Below are 16,255 nucleotides of genomic sequence, written 5' to 3' on the forward strand. Positions count from 1 at the left end.
TTGGCTTGATACTATCGCTAAGACTTGCCACCTTGGAACATTGCTTTCACATTGAATCCATTGTAGCTGTAAATATATATATATTTGTATCCCGGACTGCGGGGTCTCTCCTCAGACACCTCAGCGACGCCGCCCCAGCCGCACAGGCCGAGCTGCCGGTAGTCCCCGCAGGGCTGCGGCTGGCACCCAGCTCCCCGGCGGGCCCCGGGCCGACACCCGGCAGCCAGCTCCCGGCGGGCGGCCCCGCCGCCCCCGGTACCTCCCGCTCCCCACCCCGCGGCTGCCGGCGGCCCCGCAGCGCCCCCCGCGGCTGCCGGCGGCCCCGGTTGCGCAGGCGCTGCGGGGCAGGAGTTTGGGACGCGCCGGAAAGTTGGTGCTGGGTGTGCCGCCGCCGCTGCCACCATGTCGGGCTCCTCCAACGTGGCGGCCATGAAGAAGGTGGTGCAGCAGCTGCGCCTGGAGGCCAGCGTGACGCGCGTCAAGGTGAGGCGCGGGGCCGCGCCGCCATTGTCGCCCGGGGGCCGCGCCCCGCCGCGCTCCGAGGGGCGGCCGGGCCGGCGGCGCAGTCCCCGGGGCAGGGTGGGGGCCGGGGCCGCCCGCTCCAGTCCGGCCCTACCGGGCGGCCGCCGGGCTTTGGCCCCGGGGGCTCCCCCCCGCCGCTGCCCCGGGGCTCGGGCCGGGCCCTCTGGTTTCCTGCAGCCGCCCTTGGGCCCCGGGCCCGGCCGGATCGGTGCCCTGAGATGGGCGGAGGGGCCTCGCTGCCCCCTTCACCGCCTGCAGCTGGTGAGCCTACAGCTCCCAGCGCAGCGCTGGCCGGGCGGGCTGCTCCGCTCGGGCTTGCAACAGGTTGCCTCGGCTGGGCCGTAAAATGGAGGCTTCGCTGCGAGGCATGCCGAGGACGCTTCATTGTGCGTTCTCGGGGTGCGACCGGGCCGTGCCGAACCAGAGGAACTCTGAGCAAACCGCACGTACGGGATACCAGGGAAGATGCTGCTTTTGGAAGTTTGTAATTGTTTCTTCTAAGTTCGGAGTTACAGCAAAGAAAAGCAAGGAAGTTTTTGCACTGTTTTGTTGTTAGGTGCAGCCTATGAAAAATAAAATTCATACACTTTGTCAGCATAAGGATAGCTTTCCAAGGGAAGATAAAATGCCATTTTATTCAGTAGAGGGTCTTAAACTACAGATCCCTTTTAAAAACAATTTAAACTAGAATAAGGGTCTTTGTGTATTTAACAAAGCAATCTTCAAGACAACTCTTCTTTCAGGCTTCACGCTTAGGCATTTTTAACATCACTTTTCCAAATTATTTCTGTAATACTGCACAACTTCTTGACTGACAAACCAAAAAATTACTGTGAAACTATTGTAAAACACCTATTTAAGCTGTATTGCCGAATCATTTAACAGCACTGTATTTTTGATGCAGTTACATCCTCTGTAAAGAGGATGTTCAGTGAATACTAATTAATGCCTGCTTTTATCATGATTAGGTTTCTCAGGCCGCAGCGGACTTGAAGCAGTTCTGCCTGCAGAATGCACAACACGATCCCTTACTGACAGGAGTGTCATCAAGTACAAATCCATTCAGACCCCAGAAAGTTTGTTCATTTTTGTAATTATGTGGACTACTTTAGTATCTTTCAGTGGTAAGTTCTTGAATTATGATTGATAAGCTTTGTTCTGTCATTAAAAATAGCTGGCTTCAAGTGAGACTGTCTTTGTTAAAAGTAATCAGAAGAGTCATCTGACTGCAGCTGGTATTGGTCTAGATCCCCATTTTGGGTCCCTCTTCCCATATTGTGGAAGGCAGCTCTATACTAGATGAATGCTGTTCACAGGTATTGAGAGTAGTACTTAAGTGTTGCAGAGCTTTGACCAGTTTCTGTAGCAGAAGTAGTGGGGGCCAGCTACTACTGAGCTGCTATATGGTCTGACCTGACTGTAAAGAAGTTCTGCTGCAACTTCCGTCTGTGTTAAGGGTGTTATTTCCTTCTTCTCACATAGGATTACTTTCCTGAAGAAGTATGTGGTGAATGCTGATTGTAGTAGGTGAAGGGGACTTAAGTTCTTAGGACTTAGTTTTTAAACTCTCAGAAAGCACTTCCAAAGATAGGTCAGTGATGGTCTCAAAGAAGGGTCCCTTTCCCTCTAGAACATGCCCTGACATCTAAACCAAGAAGAAAAGTGTTTGGTCCAAAAATTTTATCACTGCCCCTGTGCTCCTCAAATGACTCAGACAACGACTACAAGAACGACAGTTTAAATAACCAGTAACAGTTGAATACACATTTGGATTTTCATTCTAGAACTTTTACAGGTTCACTAACGTTGCTGCTATCATTGTGAAAATGATTAATCTGTCATTGTTTGAAAAATCAGATTAGACTTTCGACTAAAGTTCATAGAGAGAACAGGTTTTGATCCACAGTGAGACTCTGAGTCAGTGATTTGATACGTTGCACACAGGAAATGCATGGAAATCATCATGTCCCTCTTTCCCATTGCCTCAACTTCCATCTACCAGGGTGTGACAGTAAATGTTATTTTCAGATCACTTGATATGCAGTTGACCACAGCTCATGAGATTCCTTAGGATTATGAATTTTAAACCTTAAGAATTCTGTTTTTGCTGTGGATCTACGTCACCCAAAGAACTGTAGTTTGTTAGGCTGTGTTATGTAGGCAGCTTTGAAGAAAGGTGATCACAATCTGATTAAGTTGTTAAATTTTTTCTTTCTTGTTTGGCAGCTATTCACTACCATCAAGCAGACTGTAAAAAGCTTCCAAATAGTCTGTGTACAAACTAGGTGGCTCATGCTAGTAAAGATAGCAGAGTAATAACAATATTGAGGTTTATGCTTAATGAATTTTTTAAAAAAATCCATTATACATTCCTTCTGTTATCTTGAACAATTTACAGTGGTGTCACTGAAACGTGTTAAGTTCTTGTAGCTTTTAAAGTTGTTTCTATCGTGCATTTTATAGACTATTCTTAGATAGTATTCCCAGATTGAGTTGTGCCTCCAGTATTGTTGCTTCGGCTTTAAGCAGTAATTCAAGAAAGACAAAATCAGTATCTGTAAGCATTATGGACTGCTGTCCTATAAAAAGCCACACAAACTAGGGTTGAATCAGTGCCACATACCGTTCACCTTGAGTTTTGCCACATGGTATGGATGTCAGGAAATAACTTTGTTCTCACACGTGTACACAAAGGGCAGAACAGATTTAGTATTTTTGATTATAGCCCTTGTTTTCAGATACTGGAATGGAATGTTTGTTTCTGCTGATGTTACGGGCCAAAAGTCATTAGAACAGCAATTTTAGTTACACTACCTACATGGAAATTTTTATTCCTTCACAGTCCAAGCACTTCCTCAAAGTAGGCAATTTCTTAGTTGTAATCCTGGTGTTTACAAGATGAACCAAGAGGAAGAGGAAGTGTAATTTGTTAGTTACCCAGACTCCCCCTGCATTTCAAAGGTAAAGTAGATGCTCAATATTTCTGTAGGCATCAAGTGACAGGGAACAACTTACTTTGCCCTACTGCTAGCTTCCAGGAGACACTACATTTCAGTTCCTTTGTAACAGCTTTATCTTCTTGTATCCCTGGGGCTAGCTTTATTGTTTTAAAAGCTTATTTTTTAATTTACAGTTCTATGAAATAGCTGTGGCATTATTTTTTCTTATTGGCTGCCTATGGCATACTTTGAAGGTACATGTTCTTAGACATAGGGTTGCTTCATTTAGGTTTCATACATTTCTAACTACCTCATTTTGGTTTTGTTTTTCAGATCTTTTAGCATCTTTACCTAGCTGCTGATGTCCGTAGGGGCAGAGTGCCTCAAGAAGTGGCCTGGTTTGAAGTCCGTACAAAAGCTTAGCTTTAATGTGCCAAATCTAACTGTAAAATTGCTACTGTTGTCAAACCTCTTACCATCTACCTCTCCAAATGAACTGTATGCTAGTTACAATATTTCTGTTTCATGAGGGAATCAGTTTTATATACCATGCAAAAAATAAAAATGTTTTGACTTACTTTGGCGTTGATGTTACTATAAGAAGTTAATTCACTTTTAGATATATTGATACCTCACCAGTTACTACATCACTGTGCAGCAGCTAGAGAGTATGTCAGATTATTCTGTGCTGCTGCAAGTTTGCCTTGGGTTGATGTTCTTATAAAACAATGAGGCTTCATTATTATACTTAGAAGCTTAATAGAAATAGAACAGGAAAAAAAAATAATTCAGCTACAGAGCTATATATCATACACATTAAATAAAGGCAAAGAGTATTAAAACCTTGATTTTCTTTAAGGAGCAATTCTGTTGAGTAGATGGCTTACTTTGGGCTCTTCAGGTTAATACTAAAAAGCACTTGCTATAGCTACATCTTGGAAAGAAAATAATTCAAAGAAAACTGAGCTTTTAAGCTGCCAGTGAATGTGAAACTTAAGGCAGAACAGTATGGTCACTCTGCAGGTAATACCCACTCAAGTATAGCTATCAAGGCTGAAAAAATGCTGTAAGATTTTACTGAGAAAAACCCTGTTTGGTGATCACACCTGCTCAACACTGGCTTTATGAATTCTTTCCCATCAGAATTTCTTAGATTGAGTGTTCTGGGTATGCATTTCTTCTAAAGATCACAGTATTTATAAGAGTCATACCTGTAGTAGTAGTCACGCACCTCACCCTCTCCCCCCCCCATTTAAGCAATGTAGCTATTTTATGCAAGATGTTAATGAATGAAATACTGTGAAGACTTCCCACATTGCATACACCTTATCGTTCTCTACGCAGGAGACCATTTTTTTTGAGAATTAACACTGCACTGTCAGAGAACAGCATACTATAAGTTACCATCTCAAAATATTTCTCTCTTACCTGATTAAGATGTCCAACAGCTCAGTTTAGCTGCATAACAGGAAAGAAAAAGCTCTTATAAGTGAAAAATAGTTTATTCTGATAATATTTTTTAACAAAAAACTTTTCACTTCAGCATAGTAAAGTGTAATTTACAGCACATCAGCAGTCATGACAAAGCTTCAGTGATAGCAAAATTACAGGCTGCTGATTATCATAGATCTTCCTGCTAAACTGGAAAAAAGGAGGCAGTCTTTTTGTCATGCCTGATTTAGTTGCAACCATAGGAAGAAAAAAATACGCAGTCCTACTTGCATTGTTCCTGTAGAAGGTTTTAATGTTTACAGTTTGTTTTTCTGTAGCCAGATCCTGCTCAGTATCATTATTAGTTTTGAGTTTGAGATGATCCATAGTTCAAAGACGCATTTCTGGTCATCAACAACTGGCAGGTAGCTGTCTGTTATAAGTGAAATTTTCTTCTACTTGTGTCCATTTCTCGACGCTGAAATTTAAAAGAAAAATTATTAACCAGCAAATTCAAGCAATGATATGCAAAGATGACCACTCCAATTTACACTAGTGTAGGCAGTGAAATGCATCACAGAGTAGATGAGTCTCTATACTCAGCCTTTCAGGACTAGTAAGGGAGAGAATCTGGAGATCAGTTGCTTAGAGGAGTCTTTACAGACAACAGACTCAGTGTCTTTAAAACAAAGATTATGCATGTCATGGACTACAGCAGAAACACTGGAATTTTCTTTCTGATATAAGAATACTCACTTTCTTTGTTTTCACCATGGAATTAGAGTTGATAGGCAAAATGATTGGAAAAGTCATTTATCATTAGGTAATACTTCCACTTTACTTGAAGATTTGGAAAAGTCAGCATTAATACCAAAAAGAACGTAAGAATTAATGTTGATACAAATTGCTTAACTGTTTTTACATAAAAATTCTTGCACTGACCTTGCACAAAATATGGCTTTAATCAAGCTTATTAGGCTTCCAGTAATAGCTTATACCAGAGGAACATTTTTTACTTCTGTTTAGATCTGTATATTTTAAAGAACTTACATGCTGCAAGTAAGTAGTCATTGCATATTGATACTAGCTAGCATCCTTGCTACATAGCAGAATGCTTCTACTTTACATATTTGTCAAAACTACCTCTCAAATCTGTTTTGACAAGTGCATTTATATTTTATACTGCCTTTTTTAGGCTAAGATTTGTGGTTACATTTAATGTCAGATTTACTATCCCCTCCCAAGCAGGCCTAGCATTACTTAGACATACCTTATGAACCCATTCATATTCTCCAAATTTGGAATCAAAGGTTCCTTTTTGAAGGGACCTCAACTTTAATGTGAAACGTGGCCCAAGTTCTTGAATTCCCACTTTCTTTTCACTCTTGAAGATATACCTTGAGGGGAAAAAAGCATTATTAGGTGCTAAGTTATATGAACATTATCTCCCATTCAAGAGTTTTGGGCCAAATGTCACCTGTGGAATCTGAAAAAGATGTAGTCTCGCTGGTTGTGAAATGTCGCTACTTGTCTTCCAATGAACTGAGGATCATGTGGGAAGAGAGAAGCAAACATGCGACCAACAGAATGGCCAAGTCGTGTTGTAAAATTATTCAGGATTACTTCAGGTACATGTTCTGTGGGCTGCTTCCCTTTTCTCTGGAAAGACAGTAATAGATCAGAATGCAAATAATACATCATATGCAAAACTATTTCAATGCATTATCAAATAGAAGTTTGAAATAAAACAGGGTGAAGACAAGCAGGGCCTGATAACATACCTAATTGTTTCTTGAAACAATTTGTATGTAAGTTTGTATGTATGTAAAGCAGAAGGTGATAACATAAGGATCTCTGGTTTAACATTAAAAATTTAAAGAAAAAGCACAATTAAGTATCTTATTTCCTCTCTCCTGCACCAATTTCCATTCCTGGCTGCGCCTGCTACAGCAAAGAATCAGTCTGTAAGAGACCTATAGACTACCTACCTATAACAGGATGCTGCAAATCTCTGTACATAACAACTAGCAGTATATGGGACAGTCCTTAATAAAAAGGGATCAAATTTTAAAAGTACTTAATTCAAAAAAGGAGGAAAAGAAACACTTTCCTGCAAGTTATTTAGGGTTAAGTAAGCAATACTTACTTCAGATGAGGTGACACGGCTGTAAGAATAAGAAAAACTACGTTTTATTCAAGACTAGGAACTGCATCTATTGAAATCTTGCATACCGCTTACTTTTATATATATATATCCTATCGTGTATTTACACTGGGCATATGCTTTCCCTGGTGTTTATTGATATGACTATAAAAATATTTGGCAGACAGCTAAATTCAGCACAGAACTATGAAATCTGAAGTAAGCTGCTTACAGAAGTAGAATATACTGGTCCTTGGCCTCCTGTTACGATTATGAAAAAGCAACTTTTCAAGATCAGTTAAACCTTACAAAAATTGCAATTTGGACAGTGCAAGTAGACTGAACATATTTATTTTAAAACCACAGACTCTAATTTATTTGATTTTTTTAGAGCCTCACCTTTATTTCTTTACGCAAGCGAACGCTACTCATTTTAAAATGAGCAGTTGGACCATCAGGCAAGTGACTTAACACAAGACCATCTGTTCACAGAGTTAAGAAAAAAAAGTTGGTAAAATTTGACTTGTAGTTTACAGAGGAACGTGTTCTGTAAAATGCAGCGTGACACTAGAATATTATATCCATAATCTATGCCACATTAACAAGGTTTCATTACGTTTTCCAAAATACATTCATTAACTAGTTAGTGTCCATGTGTCAGAACCCTAGCTAAGTTGTTTCAAAAGCCAACCAGAGTTGTCTTCTATTATCTTCTCAGTAATCATTTATCAAGTCAGCAAAACTATACTTTCTAATCAAAAAGGAAAATTATTTAAAAAAAGTTAAGTTTACTGACACAGTAACATTTATCCATACACTACAAACTAAAACACTTTCTTTAATAATCTGAAGTTCCATTAGCCATCAGATACTCAAGCTGACACAGTGATTTTTAACTCTGCAGTTACCCTGTAAGCTGCACAATGAAGCAAAAATCCAGAAAAAATTAGTTCTTAGACACACACTAACGAAAAAGTTTTTCTACTAGCAGGCCTAGAGCTATTCCTGTATCTTAGTATTTACACAAAGGATACTTGGTATTTTACGATCTTCATTAATGACGATTAAATCTGTGAAGTCCCTCGCAACACACTGTGGAATAATCCTTTTCAAAGCCAAACCTCTTCGATAGTAGACATGCGAGTTAGGTATAACTGTAGACAACTGTTCACAGAATCTCACTGTTCTCTGTAAAAGATGAGTTAAATTGCAACGCAGTAAATACAATGCCAAATTCAAATACCAGGGGAGATGGAGGATTTTTTATTCTGACTGCCCTCCTTGATGCTTATAGAGATACTAGAAATAATAAACCATTTGAAGATAAGCTACCAAGTTATTTCTTATAGTCACCGGAAAATTTATTTGTCGTCAAGGCTGCAGCACATGAGGGACTTATTTTTTGGGGAATTTATGATTTTCTTCTCAATCACAGTACCAGCAGGAGGATTATGAAAGCGTAACCCCTATGGGTTATGCTCAAGTTTCTAGAGAAACTGCTTGAGGCGTACTGCTTCCAATTTTTAAAACCACTTCTTTTACAAGTTTTCACAAGTGTCAGAAAACTCCCTAATTAGGAGATGCACCTAATGCACATCATTTGCATATAAAAACATAAACGTAAGGGTTTTTTTTTAACGAAGGAAATAATCAGTGCTAAAGAAACTGATAGACTGCATACACACAAAGGCTCTTGAGAGTCACTAAACTAAACAGAAAAAAAACAAATGCATGGAAGCTATAGTTTTCAGTTTGCTGTTTTTTCTATATAAGATTGTATGGAGTCATCATGGGCTTAGACATCATACCATAGTTGGGAGACAAAAAAAAAAAAAAAAATCTTCCCAGTTAAATTACACCCATCTTGAACAATGCTAGAACCAAAAGCATGGCACTGGTGACAAAAAAGAATCTAACAATTTAGCATTGAGGTATCTCCTGGTCGTCAAATTTTTCTTTGTCTTTACATAGAACGTACAGAGTTTTTTAAAGTAATTTCTATACCAAAAATGTAATTGACCAATCACAGTATTTATAACTCGCTATCATATAACCAATTATTGCCCAGAATACTCCAAGTAAAGCGTACAAACCCCACGAGGTCTGTCTGACGTTGTAATAAGAATCTTGGGAACTGTCTGTCTGTTGAAGTATGGTGCAAATTCATCAGTTGCTTCATCAAATGCAACCTGAAAGAATAGAACTCTTGTAAATCTGCCATATGTGAAATAACTGAAGAACAGTTGTTCAGTCTGGCCTAACTTTTGATGAAACTGAATAGGAAAAATCCCAATTCACAAGATTATCCTGTAACTAATCATCATCACAAGATGTTGTTTTTAGATTTAAAAAGACTCTAGTGTAACAAAAGTTGATAGGTTTTACTATCAATAGCAGTAATGCAAAAGGCGATTAGCTAATGGAGATAATGAAAGGACATCACCTCTTAGTGAACCCATCATGTGAAAAGTAATCCATTAATACCTTAGCAGGAGAGTAAAGAACAATAATTTTTATCAATGCATTTTAAGTTGCTTTGGAAAAAAATGTTAATAGCATATGCGAAAATTAAGCAGTTACCTCTTCATCATTAGGATCTACAGTTGTCTCATCGTAAACTCTCTGATTTTCAATAGTCTTTGGAATGGCTTTTGGAGGTGCCTGAAATAAATGTAGGTTTATTAATGTGATACATTCACGTAGCTTTGAAGTCCTACGCGTAAACCATACTACCATGGGATTGTTTTTTACATGGAATTACAAGTGTTTTTTATTTTGTCCCATCTTTTAAGAAAAGAAGTTACAACATTAATAAGCATCACTAGCAACATCATCTTGATTAAAAATACGCCTATGTATTGGAATGCCTGAGAGCATCACATGGAGGGAAAGCATCACTCGAAAAGCAACACTGCTTAATTCCACTGTAAGGAATGAAACAGAATTCCAAAGCAAATAAAATAAAATGTGATGGATTTGGCTATCTTTTGTACTGTGGAAGAAAAAAAGATCTATTTCCAACAGCAATAAATTATATCCTTGACACCTACAGTTTAATGACAAATAGGATACATTGTTTGCCCCATTTACTATTGTCAAATTATGATAATACAGGAACTCACAACTTAAACTATCATTATGCTTTAGAAGTAATTTAGGAAGAGATGCCAAACCCTTGTCCAAGGCTGAAAAAAGCAGACAACTAGCCTGGGCAGGGGCTGGGCAGATTGGTTGCTCTGATTTGTAAGGGTATTGCTTAACAGAGCGTAATTCGTAGCTATACCTACACGATACCTGAAAACCCGCACCGAGAGGCTTGGCCGGGCAGCGCCTCAGCTCGCTCCCCCGAGCCCCTCACCGCAGCCGCTGCCCTCACCTTGTCTCCGAGGGCTTCTCGCTCCTTCCTCCGCTTCTTCTTGAGGGCCAGCTTCTCCTGCGGGGGCACAGCGGCGTTAGCGCGGCCCAAGCCTCCCCGCCCGCCCTCCGCTCCCGCCCGCCCGCCTGCCCCACCTTCCTCTGCTGCTGCTTCCAGCGGACGAACATGAAGTGCCGCCGCTGCTTGTTCTTGATCTCGGACACGCTGAACGTCGGCGGGAAGAGGACGCGCTCCGGGGCCGGCGGCTCCGCACCGCGCTCCGGGCCTGCCCCGCCGGCCGCCATGTTACCGCCACCCGGCCTCTGCCCGTCAGCCGCCATCTTGCCTCGCCGCCGGGACCCCGCGCTCTGCGCCTGCGCAGCCTCCCTGCGGGCGGGGCTCGGGGGGCGCGTGCGTGACGGGGCGGGGCGCGGGGTTCCGCTGCGCCCCCCGCGAGTTGCTGGCCGGGCCGGCAGCGGGCAGCTGGCCCGGGCACGGCTTGTTTCACTTGGGTACCTGCAGAACGGCCCTGATCAGTGCTCAGCAGGGAAGAAGCCTTGCGATAAGATGAGAGGCGTTTAATACAAATTAGTACCGCAGCGCACCTTATAATCAGGCTTAACAACATGGAAATGGGAAGCCTTCAACAAACAGGACGCGCTGGCGGGTTTACATACCTGATAGTAATATCCTGAGCCTGCAGTGCTCTCCCGCATGCACGCGTTCTAGGCGTTTGCTCACAGAGCAGGAATGAATAAACTCACGGCGAGCATCTGCTTGGAAGCTGCCATGGGGTTTTGTCATAGAATCACAACGGGTTGGGTGGGAAGGATCCCTAAAGGTCACGTAGTCCAACCCCCTGCTATGTGCAGGGGCTGCTTTCCTGAGATCAGGTTGCCCAAAGACCTGTCCAACTCAATTTAAACTGAAGTGGCATCCACAACTTCCCTGCGTAACGTGTCAGGGTTTATCATAACTTCACTGCAAATTACTTTCAGTCCATTAAAAGCTCTTAAAACATTTTCTAGAAATGAGAAATCCTACAAGTAATTAGAGATTTCATATATAGAGAGCTGGAAATGAGGATTTCTGTTCCTGACCTAATTTTCCAGCTTAAACTCAGCATCTCAGTGGAATGGATCAGTTTCATTTGTCTCCAGAATTGTCTCAAAACTTGGAATATGTCCACTAATTTTATTTACAAATAATATTTTCACTGCTGGGTTTCTTTTACTAGAAAACTGAAAAAGAAATGTGTTAACATAAATACATGAAGCTAATGGAAGAAGACCTAGAAAAAAATATGAACGAGACAACATCTCATATCTGCTTCTCCTGTCCTGTAAACTAATTAAACTGTGTAACTTGATTTGCTTCATTGAGGTTATATCTAATTAACACAGAAGTAAACGGAAGATCAAAGGCCTCATTACGCACAGTCCCATATTTTTCTGGCCTCACTCCCATTTTTGTCAAGAGAAAACATTTCAGCTATCCACAGAGCCTTAAGGATAAGTAGTTTCCATGGTAATTAAGGTTTGGGGAATTTAGTTAGGACTATGTTAACCAAGGACTTTCTGTAATTTTATCTTACCAGCTGATTCAAATACTAGATTTTTGCAAGTGTATCTCTAAAAGTCATTAGTAGAGATTTTTATCACTGCTGTTATTAGAGCTTTTAGGAAATTCTGACTTATTTGTAGTTTCAGATTCAGTTGGAATCACTGCAAACACGTATGGATGGCATGATTATGTGAAGCTCAGTGAGTGCTTACATGTGGAAAAAAAAACATCTTTCTCTCAACAAGAAGGAAGACAACTTCGTAATATTATTCATAGACTTTTCTTCCAAGGACACATAGGAACAAAATAATGATACACAATAATACAAAAACTTCCTAAGGCAGAGGAGGGACCATAAAAAGACACCAGAGACACACTGTGGATCTGGTAAAAGTAAGATCACTAAAAAGGTACAATTATAACTTCAATCAAAGGCCTAACTAATAAATTCATGCGTATTATTGATTTAATTTCTTCATAGAGACACTGTGGGTCCCAGGATCTTTTGCTTGTTTAGCTATGAATTCTATGTAAAATAATAACAGTTTAACCAGGAAAGCACCAGTAGCTTTGGTTTGTGTAAACCAGCAAGTAAGTTCTCCACTGGAAAGTAATGAAGGGAGGCATTTATTCCATGTCAGCACTATGGAATTTTGGAGGAAACCTTTCTGTAAACTACCACAGACTGAGTTGCAGCAGTGGAAGCATCGTTCTGGCTTGTATTGGTGGAGCGCTCTTTTTTTTTTTTTTTTCTTTTTTGACGTTTTGACATTTTAAACAATAGAAAAGTATTTTGTGATTAAACTGAAAGGACAAAAATTAACCTGGGGAAAGGAAACTAGATAAGAAGGATAAGAAGAAAGAGGTTAAAGTGCCCCTGGTTCCAAAAATGTATTAGAAAGAGAATTATTAAAAAAAAAAAAAATCTTGCTGTTTTTGTTTTCTTTTTCTTAATTTCGTTACCTCAAGGTAGACAGGATGTTTTCAAGATTCACTATACTGAAAAAAATGCCCCAGAAAATGCAGTGCTCCAAACCAAATGGTGTCTATGTGACACAGGCTACAGGTTTCTTTCTTTCTTCATACAAAATGTTCTAGTTGTTGTTTCACCTGGAAAATAACAAGCTGTTTTATAGTTTCGAAACTGATTCATTTTGACTATATTTATGGTACCTCATTAACAGGGCAAAGCAGTTGAGGTTAAGGGAGAAGTGACTGGTTTTGCCCCGGGACAAAATTCTCCAGGGTTACACATTTGAAAACAGTTTTGTCATGGATCTAGACCTGGCTGGGAGAGGGAGAATAAGGAACATGGGGTCATGGCAAAGCACCCATAAGCTGTGAGTTGGCTCAAGGCTCCCTCAAGGGCCAGCTTTGCCGAGGCCTACACTTAGGGCTCGTAAAACCTTCTGCAAAATCTGAGATTTCTGTTGGTGGTGAAGAATCTACCTAAACAAAGTCGGTGCTATGTAAAGGTAGCCAAGTTGAGGCACTGAGGCTACCAAACTGAGGCAGAACAAGGCGGTGTGGAGTGGAACTACTCGCTGGGCCTTGCGGTGCGGCTGGTTGCGTACTGCAGTGGCAGGCGTCCTCTTCAGCTACCCAGAGGGCTAACTGGCAGGAGCAGATTGCTGAACTACGCGACTGTGCTCTTCTCATTCTTGCTCATTTAATGCAAGTTCTCCCATGCCCTCATGGTGCCGTGTGGCTAACGTATTTGTACCCCAGAGGTCTGTTTTTTTATTTGTTTGTTTGTTAGGCCTGTCAGCACCTCAGCCTTCAGACTGCAGAGCAGTTAGTACAAGAGCTTTGATCATGTCGAGCTGTACCAGGCCCCTCAAACGAGACATTCTTCACACTCTTGCTTGCAGGCTCTGCCTGCTGGCCGTATAGCAAAGCTGGAGACAGTAGTTTTCTTTAACTGGTAGTTCAGAAGTCAAAATATTCACATATGATACAGAAGATAGGACTTTCCAGCCTCCGGAGACTGAGAATCACATCCTTATTTTCAATGGAACAATAAAACAACAAGCCCTCAGGTTTTTCAGGGCTAAGAACTTTCTTCATTCTTCCAATTCAAGCTATTGCTGCAATGCTGTCATATGAAAGATGGACATCAATACCATCACTTTTTGAGAGAAAGCCTGGATTGTATTTTGTAGAGAGCCTAGGCTTGTGATGTTTGTTACATGGTACCAAGAACCTCTGCTGTAGAAAGCCTCTTGTTCATCTAACTATGCGTAAGCATTAAATAAATGCTCAGCTGCTTAGTTCCTTCCAGACTGTTCCCAGACTAGGGCATACCCAGAGCTGGTTCTGTAGGGGAACATTACGTAGGGAAGCAAAATAAAATTACAAGGTGCCTGTGCTGGAACTGCATGGGTAGTTTTCAGGATCATCTGCTTGGGACTTACAGGCTTGCATTCCTTAGTAGATCTTGTTTACAGTCTTTAATTTCACCATTTTCAATCACCCAGGGCAATCTCTCTAATGGATAAATGGGGATCATGCACAGTGAAGTCGGGTATTATTTAACGTTTCAGGATGAACACTAGATCTTATTATGTGCTCCAAATACCTGTACTAATCCCAGAACTCAACACAGAAATTAATTATTTTAATGTGCTTTTCTGGGTTACTTTTCTTTACGGTATCTGGGATGGGCATTTGGGGAAGAAGGTATTAGCTCTGTTATACAAATGGGAAAATGAAACAAATTGGCCAAAAGAAAATTTATCTTATGTATGTGTGAATTCAGAATGCCCAGTGTGAGACACCCAACGCTGGACATTTTGAGAATACCTAGCATCATACATTCAAACTACAACTATGTTCAATTAGTTTCACAGTTAACTTCACCATGTTCAGGATCATTCTAGCTATCGGATTCCAGAAGTCTCAAGATCAGGACTCAGTGAATGAGGAATGTAGGCTTTGTCTGTCCCCAAAATTAAAGTCTGTGTTACATGCCTATCGGTGTGTAAGAAGACCACGTGAAAGCTTCTTGGTCAATTTTCATTCTGTAATGCCCTAGCTTTAGAAAGTTTCTTTAGTCTTCCTGTTCTTTACAACTTTTGTATAAAAAAGCCCTTGGTATAAGAAAGAAAACAATGGTAAAAAATGAAAAGCCCCTTTGAATAGCAGCTTAATGTTCCAGATTTTATGACACCACCACCACCTCTTAAATAGGTATTACAAGAATTTGTTGAGAGTGTACTGGCTAGGTTATTAATGAGGACATTAACAATTTGGACCCCTGTATGAGTCCCTGACAAACACCACTGGAACCAGACACCCTTTCGGTGGACCTTGCACTGCTGATCACCATCTGTTTTACCCAAGAGCCCAGCCAGCTACCCAATGCACCCTACGGCCCAGTCCATATTTTACCTCTTTGACTACAAAGGTGTTGTGGGAGACAATGTTGAATGCCTCCCTAAAGTCAAGGTAAACAACATCCACTGCTCTTTCCTTTTCTGCTGAGCCAATCTTCTCATCAAATGTTTGTCCTTGGTAAAGGCACATTACACTGGGTGTTCCCAGCCACCTTCGTGTCCTGCAAGTGCTTGGAAATGGCTTCCAGGCGTATTTGGTCCACAGTCAACCTAGGGACAGAGGTAAGGCTGACAGACCTGTGGTTGCCTGGATCGTCCTTCTTGCTGTTCTCGAAGTTGCAGCAGTTCAGCCTACTGTAACCTTCTTGCTATACCGTGCAAAGAGAAGTGATTAATTATGCATTTCAATGGTCATCCAGCATCACAGAATATGTAGGCATGTGCGTGATAGAAAGGAAAAGAGGTCAAATGTTTGGAAGTCATAGACAGCAAAACTTAATGAAGCAAAGGAGAGTCTTTAAAACTAGGGTATTTTATGTGGTATTCTTGCAAAAATCTTGCAAATGTATCATTTCAAATTATGGAAACTATTGTCTGCTGTATCTGTGTCCAACTTTAAAGCTCATTAGAGTTAAAAAAAAAAAAAAAAAAAAAAAAAAAAAAAAAAAAAAAACGACTTAAAAGATGCTTTATGTATGTATTTCAACACAATATTAAACATGCAGCTATAACAAACATAAAAATAATTCCTACCCACAGGACCTATCAAGATGGTATAGCTGTCCATTATCTAAATCTGGGCAAATAATCCCAAACAAAAATGGGTGTTTGGTTTAATACAAATCTGCCAGCACTTCTGGTTAGTTAGTATAGTTAGTAGATTAAACTACTAGAAAAGGAAAGGAAAGGAAAGGAAAGGAAAGGGAAGGGAAGGGAAGGGAAGGGAAGGGAAGGGAAGGGAAGGGAA

General features: G+C 40.8%; 2 protein-coding genes across 2 annotated transcripts; one reads left to right on the forward strand and one right to left on the reverse strand.

Annotated features, from left to right (window-relative positions):
• Positions 1-323: 323 nt before the first annotated feature.
• Positions 324-4,038, forward strand: GNG5 (G protein subunit gamma 5). The gene is made up of 3 exons (XM_035333651.1): positions 324-483; positions 1,491-1,646; positions 3,795-4,038. Exons 1-2 carry the CDS (start codon positions 403-405, stop codon positions 1,614-1,616), a joined length of 207 nt encoding a protein of 68 aa, XP_035189542.1. The 5' UTR covers positions 324-402; the 3' UTR covers positions 1,617-1,646; positions 3,795-4,038.
• A 909-nt stretch (positions 4,039-4,947) lies between these two features.
• On the reverse strand, positions 4,948-10,771 carry RPF1 (ribosome production factor 1 homolog). The gene is made up of 9 exons (XM_035333650.1): positions 10,546-10,771; positions 10,412-10,468; positions 9,616-9,696; positions 9,129-9,224; positions 8,070-8,223; positions 7,435-7,517; positions 6,370-6,551; positions 6,163-6,289; positions 4,948-5,370 (listed from the first exon to the last, which is right to left on the reverse strand). The coding sequence occupies exons 1-9, from the start codon at positions 10,729-10,731 to the stop codon at positions 5,329-5,331; spliced, it is 1,008 nt and encodes a 335-aa protein (XP_035189541.1). The 5' UTR covers positions 10,732-10,771; the 3' UTR covers positions 4,948-5,328.
• Between the last annotated feature and the right edge of the window lie 5,484 nt (positions 10,772-16,255).

The sequence above is a fragment of the Oxyura jamaicensis genome, chromosome 8, assembly GCF_011077185.1.
Source record: "Oxyura jamaicensis isolate SHBP4307 breed ruddy duck chromosome 8, BPBGC_Ojam_1.0, whole genome shotgun sequence".
NCBI lineage: Eukaryota > Metazoa > Chordata > Aves > Anseriformes > Anatidae > Oxyura > Oxyura jamaicensis.